At 36.2% G+C, this 17,778-nt stretch overlaps 1 protein-coding gene across 7 annotated transcripts in view; it reads right to left on the bottom strand.

Moving 5' to 3' along the window:
* Window positions 1–17,778, bottom strand: part of DCDC2 (doublecortin domain containing 2) — a 235,350-nt gene that overhangs the window by 43,189 nt on the left and 174,383 nt on the right. For all 7 annotated transcript variants that reach the window (XM_074206286.1, XM_074206285.1, XM_074206284.1 and 4 more), the window contains one exon: window positions 15,028–15,128. In XM_074206286.1, coding sequence (XP_074062387.1) covers window positions 15,028–15,128 — 101 coding nt within the window. The remainder of the gene's footprint in view (window positions 1–15,027; window positions 15,129–17,778) is intronic.

The raw sequence follows: 17,778 nt of genomic DNA, 5'->3' as shown, positions 1-17,778 counted from the left end.
ATATTTGAAGAATGCTTCATAGGTATCATATGTATGTGTCTATGTATGTCTACATGTATGCATATGTGCATATCTATGTTTATTTACATGTGTACATATACACATACGTAACAACCCTAAACTTGTAGTAGTTTAGGATAGATATTATTATCTCCCTTATGCATGTAAGGAAAGTGTGGCTCAAAGAAACTAACTTACTTGTTCAAGGTCACAATGAATTGTAAAGAAAGTGAATTCAAGTTTAATATTCCTTCCAAAATACCCTGCTGCCCATGAAGTCTGAATACAAGGTCTAAGAAAATTGTTATCTTTGTAAGAAACAGGACTATCCCAGTTTTTCTCCTTTATTTATAATTCTAGAAAATTCTATCACTATTTCTAATTCATTATCTCCCAAAAAACACATGTAGTCTAATTACTCCAAATAAGATAGCATTTTCAGTTAAAAAAAAATATCCTCAACAATTTCAGAATGCAGAGTTCCCCCATTGTACAAAATTCTAATAAATGTTCTTAAAATTAAATAAGACTTACATTTTTATTTAAAAAGGAAAGTAGTTGATAATTTAATGAAAGCCAAGAGAGAAAGGAAAGGACTGCCTGGTGGCAGTATACTTATTGGCTATAAAGACAACCCAACAAGATTTATCTTAATTACATCATCATGACACAGTTCATTAAGAGCCCCGTTATCAAAGAAAGACACATTTCTGCAAGGGTTATAAATCTGAAAAATTTTTTTATGTGTATATTCTTTGAGGCATTCTTCTTTGTTATTACTAAAGATGTTAATGTCTTATTTCAGGTTCAAGCTAGTTTACTTATATGTCATTATGACATAACAAAAGATAATATTTAACTAGGTAAAGAGAAAATTATAAAATTATCAAGGTAATGTTGATGATGATGCTTCACTAGAGTCTAACAAAGTTATAGTGACTACAAATATACAAATACTAAATATACAAAAGAGTGTGGTTATAGTTAGAAAAGTAACCCCGTAGAAATAGTACTGACATATTTACTCTTATCTGAAAATTTTTCATGTCATATTCTCTCAGTTTATATGCAAATGTTGATTTTTCTGTTATCAGTCTCACTGATAACAAATTCAGTTGTGGATAAGGTGAGCATGAAAGGGTGACTGAACTTCCAGATAGATATTCATCCATTCCTAATGAAGCATAATCATACAGTGGAAGACACCTCCCACCTGGATTTTCCACTGGTCTCTCAGACTCACCACTGTGTCTAAAATAAAACTAATCTTCTTACCCAAATAAGTCCCCTCTCTTCCTTTCTTTCCTCTTTCTATCTATGATACCACTTTTGCTCCAGAAGCCTATCCTCAAAACTTTGTAGTCATCTTCTCTTTATTCTTTACCTTTGATATTTCAAGAGCCTGCACAATTTCTCTCAAATTAGGGCCCTTTTCTACATTTCCATGTCCATGCCCTCAGTTCAAATAATTAATACCTCTTGTTAAATTTATGTTATAACCTCCTAAATAAAGTTTGGTTAACAAACTGAAACTTCTAATTATGGAGATTCTTCTAATCGCCCTCTCCCAACAACATTTTGCTGAGTTTTTTGGAAGCTTACTCATCCATCTATATTACCTCCAATCAAATGATAATGAAGATATAAAGGTTGAAAATGACTAAATCAATCATATATATTTCTATGGAAACTAAAATTATCTCTCACTCAAGCTAGATGTGATTTGTAAAATAAGTTTCAACTTTTATTATTTTAATGTACTTTTTCCTTGTTTTCATGCTGTGGAGATTTTTTTTTCTAAAGAAAATAAGGGAACTAACTAGAAAAGTGTCTGCAGGCACCAAATATACAAAAAAGAGTGGTTATAGTCAGAAAAGTTACCCTATAAAAACAGCACTGATATATTTACTCTTATTCTAAAATTTTTCATGTCACATTCTCTCAGTTTACAAGCAAATGCTGATTTTTCTGACAGTTCCTTTCAGAAAGCCCAATGAGTCATGTGATAAATTTGCTCTCATCACTGCCCCATCACCCAAAAGTGTATAAACAGGAGGCAATCATAGATTCTTGTTTATGAAACATAGGGAAGCCAACAATTGACATTACCTTATCATTATTTCTGGATGTGATTTAGTAAGAATTAGTTTATCAAAACAGGATTCTATGACTTGAAGACAAGAGTATGGGTTATCAGCAGGGCAGGTCCTACACAAAGGCAAAGTCTCTCATCTGTCTGGAATGAGCTTCTCTACCCCCTCCTCCCCCCCAACCATTTACATACACTGATATGCATCTTCAAAGTCTAATTCAATTGTCACCTCTTTTATGAAACTTCCCAATGCCTCCCAGCTAGAAGTGACCCTTTGTCCCTTATCTGACTTCTATATACTTAAATATTTTTAAGTTGTGTCAGTTTTATTTATTTAAGTCTCAACACCTTATTAGAAGATAAACTCTTGTGACTGACTATGTATTCCATCTTCGAATGGAAGATTAGCATATACAGTAAGTATTTAATAATTGTCCATTAAATAAAATCATGTTGTATACATGGTACAATTGAATCTATGCTTCAATTAATAAATATTTAGTAAGTACCTACCATCTGCCAGGCATTGTGCAAAGCACTGAAGATACAAAAAGAAAAAGAGAAAGCTGAAGTGAAGCAAAGCTGCTAAAGGAAAATGCAGTAACTTTGAAGGTTGTGAGCTCTCTATAAGAAGGCTTTGGAAGGATTTTGATGCTTCACCCTCAATCCCTCCACTAGGGGAAAGGCAACATAAAAACATGAGTTGAGAAGGCACTGCCTAACAATAGTGAATCAATTTGTGTGGTGATGAGATTTCAGTTTATGGAGTTTGGGGGAATGGGGAGAGGCCAGTGGCAACATTTTAGGGTAGGGAATGTGTTCCATAAAACCCAGGAGAGTTGCTAATGGAAAATGAACTGGTTGCACAAGAATATACTCCCATTTCACAATTTGGCATTTTAACTTTTAGTGTTACTACTTCTGATTAAGGAAATAACTCCAGTTAAAATACACATAAGACCTCAGAGGATAACATGTTAACCATTAAGAAAGATTAGTTTGCTGTTATCAGTAACAATGGCTTATAATTATATTACATTTTATAAAGTACTTTCCTCTATTAACTAATTCATATAAATATTTTTATCTTCATTTTTGTAGATGAGGACAAATCAGGAGGTATCATGGCTAATAAATCGCATATCTGGGACATATCTAACTCCAAGTTCAGTAAACCTCACCATACCATATTACTTTTTAGAACAATGTTGTGGAATACATAAAATAAGTAAATTTGGCTGAGGGGATTAGAATGGGGTGAGAAAGGACTATAGTATGAGATTTTATCCTGGAAGGTCCCAGGCAGTCTACATAGTGGGAGGCTGGAGAAAGAGGAGGGATGGGGTGAGCGAGATCTTTTTATTCCTAAAATACCTTTGACTCTCCCATCATGATGATGTCAAGGTAACTCAGGAAAGCAAAACTCAAAGGAGAGAAGGGTCTATGAAGAACAAGCATTACCAATGTCAACATTTTGCTCAATGCAGATGTTGGTAAGATAAAAGAAAGGTCCTAATGGGATGAGGCAGTTGGGAGTGGCTACAGGACTAAATGTTAACTCCACCCAGGTACAGATTTCTACCAGTTTTATAAATCTAGCTCTAATCTCTCTCTCCTAGTAGTTAGGGTAGTGTAGTGGATAGAGCACTGGACCTAGAGTCAGGAGGACCTTAGTTCAAAGACACGACATTTATTTAGTTGTGTGACCATGGGCAAGTCAATTAATCCTGATTACTTCCCATCCAGGGCAGTCCTGATTCATATCTGGCCACTGGGCCCTGATGACTCTGGAGGAAAAGGTGAGACTGCTGACTTAACACAGTACCCTATCACTCAAATCCAATTCACATACTTGTCATGGAATCACCTCCCTGTTCATCATGGTCTATGATCTTCTTCAAGAATAAAGGACAAGACCTCCGGCCAAGATGGCAGAGAGAAGACAGGCACAGTTTTAAAGTCTCCTGATCTCTTTCCCATCTATCACATGAAAACAAACCTCTTAAAAGACCCACAAAACCCAGAAAGAAAAGCCAGGAGAAAGAATATCTCCCTCAGGATTTGTCTCCTTCAGCAGCATTGGACAAATTCAGGTGGGTGAGTCTGGGCTCAGAGGAAGGATCAACCCTGGATCAACCAGATTAACAGCTGAATTGGAGCCTGAGGGCCCGAGAGCAGACCTGCTGGATCAGAGGTGGGGGCTAGACGGCAGGGGCTTGAGTCAACTAGGGAGCGGAGGCACTGGTGTTGGTGCTGTCCGCTGGGAGCTTGTGGACAGGGCTGGGGGGAGAGTTCCAGAGCAGGAGAGCTGCGGACACCATCCCTGGGCTCCTCTGTTCTGAGTTCAGAGTCCCATTACAGCTCGGAACTCTTCCCGAACAAATACAGACTACTTCTGCCTCAGGCCCAGGTGTGTGAGCAGAAGAACCAGCCCAGCTGAGGAATGACCTCAGGCCAGGGTAAAGCCCACCATTGATTGAAGGCAAAAGAATTCAATAGCTCCAACTCCTCCCTTCAAGCAAAGGGAGAAGGCCTGGCAACCCAGGTCACAGGCACTCCAGAGGGGGCAACCAACACCTCCTACTGGCCAGCCAGAGAAACTGCACTCAGTAAAGCCTTTAGCGATCCCAAGCCCAGGTGAACCAGCCCCACCCCCAACTCAAGGTTTAGCAAAATGAAGAAGGGTCAGCGGAAAGGTGGATCCATAGAAAAATTCTTGGAAGGGAAAAGACCCTAACTCACAGAGACCTGGAACCTCTGAGGAGAATATGATCTGGTCTTCAGCACAAAAACACTTCCTTGAAGAAATAAGGAAGGAGCTAAAAATTTGGGAGAGACAATACCTTGCAACAAGAAAACAAAACCTTAGAAAGTACAATTGGACAAATACAAAAGGAGAATAAATCTTTCAGATCCTCAATTGGACAAATACAAAATGAGAATAAATCTCTCACATCCTCAATTGGACAAATACAAAATTAGAAGAATTCTCTCACATCCTCAATTGGGCAAATGCAAAAAGAAAATAATTCTCTCAAAACCTCAATTGGTCAAATGGAAAGCTCTTTCAAAAGTAGAATTGACCAATTGCAAAAGGAGTTGCAAAAGGTTAATGAAGAAAACTTCTCCCCCCAAAAAAGAATGGAGTCTACAGAAACTAATGACTCCATGAGACAGCAAGAGTCAGTTAAACAAAATCAAAAAACAGAAGAAAATGTAAAATACCTCACCAACAAAACCACTGACCTGAGAAGAGATCAAGGAGGGGCAACCTGAAAATTATAGGACTTCCTGAAAACATTGAAGAGAAGAAAAGCCTGGACTTAATATTACAGGATCTAATGATGGAAAACTGCCCTGATATCATGGAATCAGAGGGCAAAGTAGTTATTGAAAGAATATATCGATCCCCACCAGAAAAAGATCCTAAAATGAAAATACCAAGGAATGTTGTGGCCAAACTCCAGAACTATCAGATAAAAGAGAAAATCCTGCAAGCAGCCAGAAAGAAACAATTTAAATAGCAAGGAACCACAGTAAGGATCATGCAGGACCTGGCTGCATCAACATTAAGGGATCAAAGGACCTGGAATGAGATATTTCGAAGAGCAAGGGAGCTTGGAATGTAGCCAAGAATCCACTATCCCACAAAGCTGAGCTTTCTCTTCCAGGGAAAAAGATGGATATTTAACAAAATGGATGAATTCCAAAATTTTCTGATGAAAATATCAAAGCTAAACAGAAAATCTGGACAACAAACAGGAGGTTCAAGAGACTCGTGAAAAGGTTAAAAAGGGGGGGTGGGGAGGTAAAAGGAAAAAAAATGCTATCCAGTAAGTTGAAACTGGCTATATCCCAGCATAGGGGAAAAAATTCTCTTAAATCTTGAGAATTGTAACTCTAACAGAGAGAATATACCTAGCCAGAAATGATGGACATTCATGACCTGTCCATGAGACTGCTATATAATGGGATGTAACTGGCTTTAACCCCACTTGGGAGAAAGACTCTAATAACTCTCAGGAATTTTGACTCTATTCGATAGACTATACTGAACTAGAAGGGATAGACACTCAGAATTTTCTAGGACTTAGATAGAATGATCTAAAAAACTCTACCTCCTTACAAAGGGGGACAGGAAAGAGACTGGAGGAGGGAGGGGACTGAATGGGGTAAATCTCATTACACTAAGAGGTACAAAAAAACCTATGGTAATAGAGGGGAAGAAGGGAGCAGATGAGAAACACCTGAATCTTCTTCTCATCAAACTTGGCTTAAAGTCAACCTACACATACTCAGTTAACTTATAAAACATCTAACCTTTCAAGTATTAAAAGGGGAAAAGGGGAGTGGGGGGAAAAAGGGGGAAATAACAAAAGGAAGGAAAGGGAAAAGGGAAAAAGGGAAAGGGGAAAGAAAGGAGAAGGGGTGATATAGGAGGTCAAACACACTGAAGGGGATGGTATTAAGAATAAAGGACAAACAATAATCATGACTATCTCAGATTCGAATAGATCTTAAATTTAGAGTAAATAGAAGGGTCCTTAGAGTTCAATTTTCTCATTTTCTAGATGAAGAAACTGAATTCCAAGGAGTTCAGTTAACATCCATAGTCATATTGCTATTAAAAGTTCATCAGAATTTCAAGTCATCTTGTGGCTCAAGCCAATGACATGCTACCTCTCATTATTTCTTCAACACATACCTCCTTCAAACCTCAAGATGGTGATCTCTACTACAAATAATCTAATCACTAAATTTCATAATCTTTGGCTCTTTCACCTCGCCTTCACTTTCCTCCATATATAGCCAATTGCCACATTAGTCAATTTTGTCTCTACAATATCTCATATCTAAATATCTCTTTTCTCATGTCTCATGAAGCCATCATCCTCTAAGAGGAATGATTATAATGGCATCCTAATTCATTACCCTGATTCCAGTTCTCTCAATTCACCTTACACATAGCCATCAATATAATCTTACTATGACACAGGCCTGATCACGTCACTCTGATGATCAGATAACTTCATTACCCATAAGACAAAATTAATACAAAGTCCTTAGTCAATTATTTACAATCTGAATTTCACTTATATTCTCAGTTTATTTCACATTTCTTATGTTCATGTATTCTAAACAAAATTCCAGCAAAATCTGCTAACTACCTGCTCCCCTGAACCTAATATACTGCCTGTCTCTGAGGAATCATTTGGCCTTAACTCTACTTCTAAGAATTGTTCCTTCAGACTTCATTTCTGATGCCACTTTCCCTTACTCAAAAACCTTTCAACTGTTAATGTGCTCTTTTCCTCCTTGGTTTTTCTAGTACTATATTTATTTGTATATCTGTAGTTTCTTCCAGTGAGGTGGCCCAGTAGATGGAGTGTCAGACTTAGATTCAGGGAGATTTATTTTCCTGAGTTCAAGTATGTTCTCAGACATTTGTTAGTTGTATGACCCTGAATAAGTTACATAACTCTGTTTGTCTCAGTTTCCTCACCTGTAAAATGAATTAGAGAAGGAAATGGCAAGTAACTATAACATCTCTGCCAAGAAAAACCAAATGGAGTCACACAGTTCGACACAACTGAAACAACAATCTTCTCAGTATGATATAAACTCCTTAAAGTCAGAAAGTCTTTTATTTATATGTTTGTATCATCTTTTTTATTGTATTGTTATGAAAATTCTTGTTTTATTTACTAAATTAAAAATATAATAAATATGTATGAGTCATTAGCACCAATCATAATGCCTTGAACATAATAAATACTTGACTAATGGTTATTACATTTAATGGACTCATGGACAATACAAAGTAGCCAAAGACTTGATCCTTTAATTGGATTGTTTCCAAATGAGATGGAATATGCAAAGAACTCTGGTCATGGAAGAGGCTGCCCTTGAGTTTAAGCTTGAAGGGACATACAGGGCAGCCTCTTTGAAAGAGAATATATCATTCCTACATCAGAACGTGCCATCTTCTACTCACCCATGAACTTCTAGCCTGGCTAGTTATTTGAGGATGAGGCAGAGTGCCTGCTGTGCTCAATGATAGGGCAAGTGGTGTCAAGGAGCCCTTAGTCAGGAACTGAAAATGATGTCTCTCCATTAGGGATCAAAGTTACAGAGAAGTTTATTTACAATTCCAAAAATAGAATGCTTATTAGCAACTAGAGATAACTAATGAGTTACCCCTCAATCTATGTCTCCCAGGAAATACTGAATAACCATTTGTTCAGTGTGTTGCAGAGGAGCTTCTTAGCCAAACATAGTTTTAACTTGATGATTCAGAGATTTTATGAGGGGGGCTGGTGATCAAAGACATAACCAATGACAAATTAAAGACAGAACATTTTTCAGTCAACTTAATTCATCCTATAGGTATAACTTGTTTAAATGCTATTTGTACTGTGCTGAACAAATGATGCAGCAAATGTTGTAATAAATATAGTTTGGGTACTTTGACTTCTATAGATCCTGTGGTCATTAGGCACACATACTTTATCAAAAGGTATTCCTCAACTGTAATTGCATGTGATGCTGTGAGATGCTATACAAGAACGCTAGAGAAAATAAACATATCACAGTTCTCATTGACTATTTGACTATTCACAATGCAACTAAAACCATAGAACAACAGAAAACAACATTCACTGGCTATCATCTAGGCTACTCTCTATTGTGTTCTTCTAGCTGCCCAGTTAGTATGGTGATGAATCCAAAACTTACAGTTTGTTTGGGGATTTCTTTGGTAGGTATTTAGTTGTCTTGTTCCTAAAATGGTAGTTACTCTTGACTGGTACAAGTGACAGCCTGCCTAAAGTAAACTGAACAGGCACTTTTTATGCCTTCTCTGCTGTCAGACAGCACTTTATAAACAGAGCAGATAAGCACACAATCAGTCAATAACACACTACAATTACAGTCATTGGCTAGCCTGGCATTTGTTCAACTGGGAATGCCAAAGTAGATTAGAAGGTTCATGTGTAAAAGAAAGCAGCACCTTGCACCTGCAAAACATGAATTTTTCCCATTAGAAAGGTTTCCATCTAAGAAAGTCTGAATTCAAAGAACCCACATGCTCAATACTCCCTTAGCCATGGGGTAGCAGTGGATCCAAGAAAATTAAGGCAAAATTCAAGTTTCTCCACAAACTTTCCTAAAACACTTCTTGGAATGCCTACTTTGTCACCATCATATTCTATGAATCATAATTCTACTTGTATAGTGGTCATAATCCCTTTATTGCTTCCTTGAAGCCATCATGTTTTTCATTTTTGTTAGCCACTCAACCTAGTAGACTGCTAATTACTATTATTATTATTATTATTATTATTATTAATATACCAATAAATCTATTGGATTTCATTGAAATCCTTTAAAACAAAGGGAAGAAGCACATACATTAAGGCATATCAGCTTCTTCTTGGATGCTCAAATCAAAACATAGGACAACATGATGACAACCGAACTTCAAATGGGCAAGTGTCTTCCAGTCCAGGTTTTTGCAACTCTGATTGCCCTATCAAAGAACCATGTGAGTAGGCTACTCAGTCAGTAGCACATAGTTCATGAGGTAGCACATGTAAAAATGTTTATACCCTATACAGATCTACCTACCCCCTCATATGTTCACTCAAGCCAAAGAACTAATCATTAAGTAAACCAGGACAGGTTGCTGTCCTTCCCACATATGAAAATACTTACACCTAAACATATCTACCTACCCCACCATATGTTGACTCAAACCAAAGAACTAATCATTAAGTAAATAGAGAGAGGTAGAATGATATCTCTACCCCATTTTTTGCTTTCTTTCCCCTTGGAGGCAATTGGTAGTGGAATGGAGAGAGCTCTGAATCTGAAGTCAAGTGAGTTCAAATCCAGTTTCAGACTCTTAGCTGTGTGACCCTGGGAAAGTTATTTAACCTCTCTTCCTCAGTTCCCTCAATTGTAAAATGGGGACAATAATATCATCCACTTTCAGGGATGTTGTAATGATCAAATAAGATAATATTTGCAAATAGTGCCTGGCATACAATTGTTGCTCTATAATAAATCTCATTGTCTTCCCCTCCAATTCCTATTTAAAACTCTTCACAATAGAGCTTCAATCTATCCACAGTATTCCTTCTCTATGTATTCCAGCAAGACAAGCTTACTAGTTCTTCCAACATCATTCTTTTGCACAAGCTGTCTTCCCTACTCACAAACCCATAGAATGTTCTAACTCTCTCCAATGCTAAAAAAAAAAAAAGTAACTAACACCACTTTTCCTGATTTCCCCCTTGTTGGCTTTCTCCTCTCCTCTCCTTTCCCCATCCTGGCAATATTATTTTGTATTTACTTCATATGCATTTTACATTATTTCTCCCAAATGCAAGTGAATGCAAACTTTCTTGAGGGTTGTGTGTGGTACAGTATGATTTTTGTCTTTTAAGCATCAATACCCAGGACAGTGACTAGCATATGAGGAGGGAGGAGGAGTGTTTAGGGTTCCAGACTTTGAATTCTTATCAGTACAGGAAATCTAAGGGAAGAAACATCCTTTGCCAATACAGATGGGCACCTGCTCTGTAACTTAAGAGTGAGCATCCCAAACTGGAAAAGTCACCCAACCTCTCTGAGAATGAGGCAGTCTCTAAGTTTCATTTATAAATCAGCTGCAATTCATGTTGGTCCTTGGTATATTGATATATTATTAATATATTAATAGTAATAATAATTAGCAAGCTGCATTTGATCCTCAAAACAACCCTCTGAGGTAGGGGCTAAGAAAGGTTAAGTGATTTGCCTAAGTGATTTGCCCCACATCGCATAGTTAGTAAAGTTTCTAAGACAAGGTTTTAACTCAAGGGTTCCTAATTCTAACACTCTAATCAACATATCACCTAGCTATTTAGGTGATATCTATTACATATCTATTACTGCTATCTAGTACTTCTATTATATGTATTACAAGAACAGTAGAAAGTAGTAAAACATAGGATTGCATTTACTACAGGGAAAATTTACTGAACAAGAGACTAGTAAAAGCTTCATGTAGGAAGTGGCATTGAATTGAACCTGAAAGGAGAAATAGGAATTTAATATCCTAAGAGGAGAATGAATTCTATTTCTGGTTTGTTCATATCATGAAAAGAAGAGATCACAAGCCAGCAAGGACTCTTTATGGCAGAGCAGAGCAGAGCTGACCCTCTGCTATTCCTAGGTACCAATACATCATATATAACCCTTATGTAATTTTCTGTGTCAAAAAATGTTATAAATTGCCCAGTGTCTCAGGACCTAAAATATACTGAAGAGTTTACATAATGATTAATTTGTCAAAAAGCCAGCAATAACCCTACTCTTGATTATTGTTGATGTTGAGTCGTTTCGATTGTGTCTGACTCCTTATAACCCCTTTTGGGGTTTTCTTGGCAAAGATCCTAGAGTGGTTTGTCATTTTCCTCCCTAGATCATTTTACAGATGAGGAAACCAAGGTAAATATGGATAAGTGCTTTATTTAGGGTTACAAAACTAGTAAGTCTCTGGGGCCAGATTTGAGCTCTCAAATAAAAGTCTTCCTAACGTTCAGCATGCACTCTATCAGTGGATATGTCACATAACTGCCATTCTTGAATATACTTTGTCTATTCTTGCGGGAGCCCACGTGTTAGCACAAAAAAATCATAAGGAGGTAAAAATACCTGTCCTTAGAAGTTAACCTGATATTTGAGGATGACACTGCTGACTTCACCTACTGTTAGTAGAACTCATTCTTTTGACCTTTCTTTCCCACTGGAACAGCAGCATTTTCCCTGAAAAAATACAAACTCCACATTCTCTCACTCAATCTCCCCCCAGGACCAATGAAACATTTGTAAGTCTGCTAGTCAGTGTTAGGGCTGAAGCCTGTAGCAATGATTTGGAGCAAAACTCACCAGCTCATATGTGGCTGAACTCTCCACCAAGGTCTCATTAGCACAACAATAACTAAGAGAGAAAGCCACAAAATCCCCGAAAGAATCATTTTTGAATCAAATAACCAAAGAGTTCAAGGAGAAACTAATTTTGACCATTTGTTAGCCCAGTTTTATTTCCTTCACATTGAAACTCAATTGTTGATGATCTCTGGTTCAAACAATCCTTCTTAATCACCCCTTCACACACAGTTCTATTTAATAAACTAGGACTGTCAATAATAATTTTGAATCAAATAAAAAATAAGGCTGTTCTGGGAAAACAGGCTAGCACAAGAATCATTGACCACCAATCCCCCCACACACTCCATATCCTCCTAGCATAAAAAGGGGTTTTATTTTTTCTTTGCTATCAAACCACTGTGTAAAGAAATATTGGGCATAAGTTTTGTACCGCCTGAAATCTGGGACTCATTAGGAGTTTTTTCTCTTTTTATTTTTTTCCAGTTTTGATTCAGATTTGATTCAGTAATAACTTTGAAAAATTCTCTTATCTGACCACTTCTTATTGATCTCTCTCACTAGGAAGGAGAGAGGGAAGGGAGAAAGAAAGCATTAATTAAGCACCCACTATGTTCTAAATCAAGTGTCAAATATTTTACAAATATTACGTCATTTGATCCTTATAACAAACATGAGAGACAAGTATTAATATTATCCCCAGTTTACAGTTGAGAAAACTGAGGCTGAGGTTAAATAACTGAAACAGAATTTGAATTCAAGTCTATCCATGGTACCCTTAACTGCCTATATAACAGGATAAGGATTTATTTGGAAATATTGTGAGTATGATAACTAAAACAAAAGGTATCAATAACACTTTTAAAAATTAAAACATGCCTTCCTAAGATATATCTGATATATTATTTCCATCCTGAAAAACCTTCAGGGGTTCCTCATTATCCATAAAATTTAAATCACTTTATCTGGCATTTTAGACTTTTGACAATCTGCCTCCAATATAGCTTTCCAGCTTCATTAAACATTATTCTTTTTTGGGTAACTATGTTCCAATCAAAATCAAATTCTAGCTATTCCACAATCTCATCCTGCCCTTTCATAACCCAGTGAAATCATACGAGTTTTTACACACATTTGGAAAAATGCTCTCCCCTCATCTCTAACTCCCCCAGAGCTAGATCCCAATTAGTGCAAATCATGAAACCCCTGAATGGGTCACATTATTCTACTCTGCACTTCATATTTCCATTGAATCAGAAGCAATGACCACATTTTACACAATTTCAAATAATTTCCAATAGTGTGAATTTAAATACATGTGTCCTGATCTTTTCTGAATCCTTTCCCTATGCTAAACTGACAGCTACCTCTTTCATCTTTATTCATATTTTCTTAAAGGCAACAGTTTGGCCAAATCACTATCTCTTGTTCTGTCATCTCAGTTGTATCTGATTCTTCCTGACACTATTGGGGTTTTATTGGTAAAAATACTAGATACTACTTTTGCCATTTCCTTCTCCAGATCAGTTTGTCAATAATAAACTGAGGCAAACAGGGTTAAGTAACATGCCCAGGGTCACACAGTTGTCTGAGGTCAGATTTAATGTTAGGAAAGATGAGTCCTCCTGACTCCAGGTGTGACATATTATACACTACACCACCCTATTGCCCCTGGACCTATTTGCCATCAAATAAAGTGAAGGTTTCTTGAGGACAAGGGGCTGTTTCCTCTTTTTTTTTTTTTTTTTGATTTTGTGTGTCTATTATCTTCCATTGAAGGCATTGAATTAATATCTGCTAAAAAGATTTGAATTCAAATTTAGTAATGTGGTTTTGGAAGGTGAATTGGATCAAGTTTCAGAACTATTAACTCACACATTTGGGATCCCTTTGTCTAAGGGATAAAGTATTTGATGATGACTTCACAGGCACCTTAAACCTTTATACTCTTGTGCCTTAATCAAGAAGGAAAAATTTCTAAAAATCACGGTTTATATTTGTCCATTAAAAATCATCCCTAAAAATAATAATCTGACCCCAAATTAATTTCAGAAGCTAAGTGTATTGTTGCTTTTCTGTAAGTATAGCAGTGCTTTGGGGGGAAAAAACTATAAAGGAATAAATGAACTAAAATTACATTAATTCCAAATTTATAACAAAACAGAAAAATCGCATTATTTCCAAATTCAAAATAAAACAGAAATAAAAAAGAAATGTATCGAGGGAGGATGAAAGACAATCTGGGGGGGGGGGGTGAGTCCTACAGAAGAAATCAGTTCCTATCCTCTTTTCTCTATATTTTCTAGTTTTACAGTTTCAAGAACACAATATTATTCTATTTCACTAACCCATTTTCAGCCATAGTCAAAGAATGATTGGGAATGTTATTTGACTCTTTTATGAAGAAAATTAATTTGAATCATTTTTCAAGATTTCTATACCATGCAATTCTTTCTCTGAACCTCCCCCAAAGCAGAAGAAAAATAGGACATGCCTATAAGAGAATATGAAATCAGGTATTCTTGGGAGGGAAAAGGGTACACTAGCTCAAAGCTTTTCAGAAAATGAAGGGAAAGTAACAGACTGATAGAAATATTTGTTTTTCATATGAGTAATGATTTCCCAAATATAATATATCAAATCTTAATACTCTCTATTCAGCTCCTTTCATTATAAAACATGTTACCTTTCCACTCCCATTTATTTCCTAGTCCTTATCCTCAGTGCTGTATAAATTTGCCCATGCCAATTATTGTTTTTGAGAAAACTATTACAATAGACAAGTGGTTAATATTTTAAGTAAAGCTCTAGGAAAACCTGAGGTGGTGTTTTGATAAGTGTTAGGTTTTGGGGTTTTGTTTTGTTTTTTAACCTGTAGCCATATACAATCTGAGTTAACTGATGTTTGCTTCAGCAGAGCGTGGGGCAAATCACATAGTTAAAAGGAAAAAGAAACATCAGTAAAGGGTTTTCTAGTTGTTCTTGAAAGTCACAGAGATTACCTGATCAACTGGAATCTCAACTTGAGTGTCTTCATCTTCTTGTACTTCTGCTGCCCCCTCCATTTCAGATCTCTCTGTTCCAGCTTTGAAAATGCCTTCATCTACAAAGGAAAAAAAAATCGATTAGGAGAAAGGAAAGTTCAATTCTGACATCGTGTGGCTTCTTTCTGAAACTACAGTAAAAAATCTTATTTAAGGGTGGGGTAGGGTATGATGTATTCTTAATAGGCATTTATTTCTATTCCATTCAGCCAAGAAGGTCACTGCTAATGTTTTTGCTTTCTATCAAATGAATACATTTTCACAAGAAATACAGATGCAAAGAAGACTATAGTTCTGCCTCAGAAAGCTTTTAACTCATTCTATACCTCTCTCCCATCCATGAAATGGAAATAATGCTTAGGAGGAAAAGGTGGGTGGAGGAGGGGCCAAGAAAACTTAAATTTGTAATCAGAAACCCTAATTTCCAAAGAGAAAAGGAATATTTAATGTTAAAACTGATATTATTCAATCCATACAAGACAACATAATCCTTCTAATATGAAGCCAATATAACCTACAGGTTAAAGATTCTTGATGCCTTTCACATTCCACATAAGTCATAAATGAGCCTGTATTTTACAGATCTACCCTATGCGTTTCACAATCTTCAGTAATACATTCCAGTGCTTAATTGACACCACTGCAAGGAAAATAGATTGAATTTCATTCATCTTACTCTATCTTTCTGAGCAAAAAAGGATTCAACTGCTTAACAATATCTGAAAATAGCCCTAAATTTCCTCTTCAGCTTCTTCTCTGGGCTAAACAATCAAAGATTCACAAATCTGTTAGTTAGTCCAGCTCCCATCCTCTGAATAGAGAAACCTCTAAATCCGAAGGATTTAGATCCCCTTCAGTAGAAAATCACAGTGTTGATTCAGTCAAGAAATGTTTTCTTTCATGTAGTGTAACTATCTTACTGCAATTCAAATCTATTTCTACTGTTTTGATCTTCATATCTTTAGAATATCAGTCATCCTTTTCCAAGTTTCTAATATCATACCGTTTAAAAGCCATTTGCAGCTCTTTATTTATTTCCATCATATCTATTTTTCATCTTTTAATCAATTATTTTTCCTATACCGCACTGTATTCTCTCTGATTTTCCCATGTCTATTTAAAAACTATACATATGTAACTCACGTGGAATCCCTCTCTCCCCATCTTCACCTTAAACCTCACTTCTTCCTTGAAATAGAGGAAAACAGCTCTGGTACTGGGGTCATAGGACCTATTTTACCTGCTAGCCATGTGATCTTGATTCAAACCATATCTCCTATTTGAGTCTAGGTTCCCATATATGTAAAATGAATGGGTGGGACCAGATGACCTTTAAAGTTCCTTTGTCACTCTAAATATGTAGCATCAAGAGTCTGCATATCCTTCCATTTTGCAATCTGTCAGAATTTATAGCTGGAATTTAAGAGATCATTTTCTTTGTACCTTTCCTGGACCAAGTATTATAATCTGCTTTGTATGATAATGACCTGTATGTATCTGATATATATCCCTATCTACTAGATTTTAAGTTTCCTGAGAGCTGCAAACTCCAATTCTGTATCTTATTTGTTGTGTATCTTCCCTGGTGTTTTAAACAGTAGGAAACTGATAAATGAGCATTAATAAATGGTCATTAAATGGAGCTGAATTCTCTATTATCTACATAGAATTACCTGCTTTGAGGATTTTCTATGCAAATTTGTAATCCCAGGATGTTTGTTCCTGCCACCAGCATCCTTCTCAGTTATCTCTCCCTACTATTAATTGTTAGGTGTTTAGCTAACCCAAAGACATTTTTATATTAAGCTTTGCTTAGACTATGTGGTCTTTGTATATATACTGAATGTATGGTCTTTGTGTGTATACTGCCTCAGAAAGCTTTTAACTCACTCTATAACTCTCTCCCATCCATGAAATAATTTATTACACAAGAATGATTATATGCTTTTTTTAAAAAAATTCTCTTTTACTTTAGAAAGTCTCCACCAACTACTCCCTTCTCCAAATCAAAAGCAGCCTGTATCCTACTACAGGTATGAATGCTACGATGCATAAGATAATTTCTTCCTGGATCTTTCATGTCATAATACTGTTAGTAGTATATTGAGGACTTCAATCCAATATGCAGCTCAACTTAAAAATACCAGCAAACTGCTGGCTATAAACTAAAAGACTTTTTTAAAGTAAAAAAACAAAGAGCTTAATAATACTCTCATACAGGACATGTCTGGAATATATAAAGTTCTTGTCAATGAATTTGAGAGGAAAATGAAACTCAAAAATGTTTGAATTCTCTATATAGATTGTAAGAGATATGATCAACAGGACAGAATTAAATGTGGACTTCTTCACTCACCAAACTCTGGAATACAAGAGGCACTGCCCCTTTGAAATCTAAATAGGCTTATGTTTAGAATCAACAAGAGGAAGCATTATTTTGCACATCAGGTAAAATGCATGTGAATTTACTGAGATGGCACAGAGTAAAAAATACAATTAAGTTCAAGAAATGCTTAGATGAAGTTAACATTAATGAATCCTTAATAGGTTATATTTTTAATCTTCTGAAAGCAATCATACCCTTTCACAAAAATGTGCTTTAAAGTTAATGTCAAAGACACACAACTTTAAGAGGCAATCTGGCATTATGGAACAGTTGGAGTGAAAATAGGACATGAATTCAAATCCCACCTTCATCATTAACTAGCT

Source organism: Macrotis lagotis, chromosome X (genome assembly GCF_037893015.1).
Source record: "Macrotis lagotis isolate mMagLag1 chromosome X, bilby.v1.9.chrom.fasta, whole genome shotgun sequence".
Classification (NCBI taxonomy): Eukaryota; Metazoa; Chordata; class Mammalia; order Peramelemorphia; family Peramelidae; genus Macrotis; species Macrotis lagotis.
The sequence above is the reverse complement of the archived record's forward strand: the minus strand, read 5'-3'. Positions and strand labels throughout refer to the sequence as shown.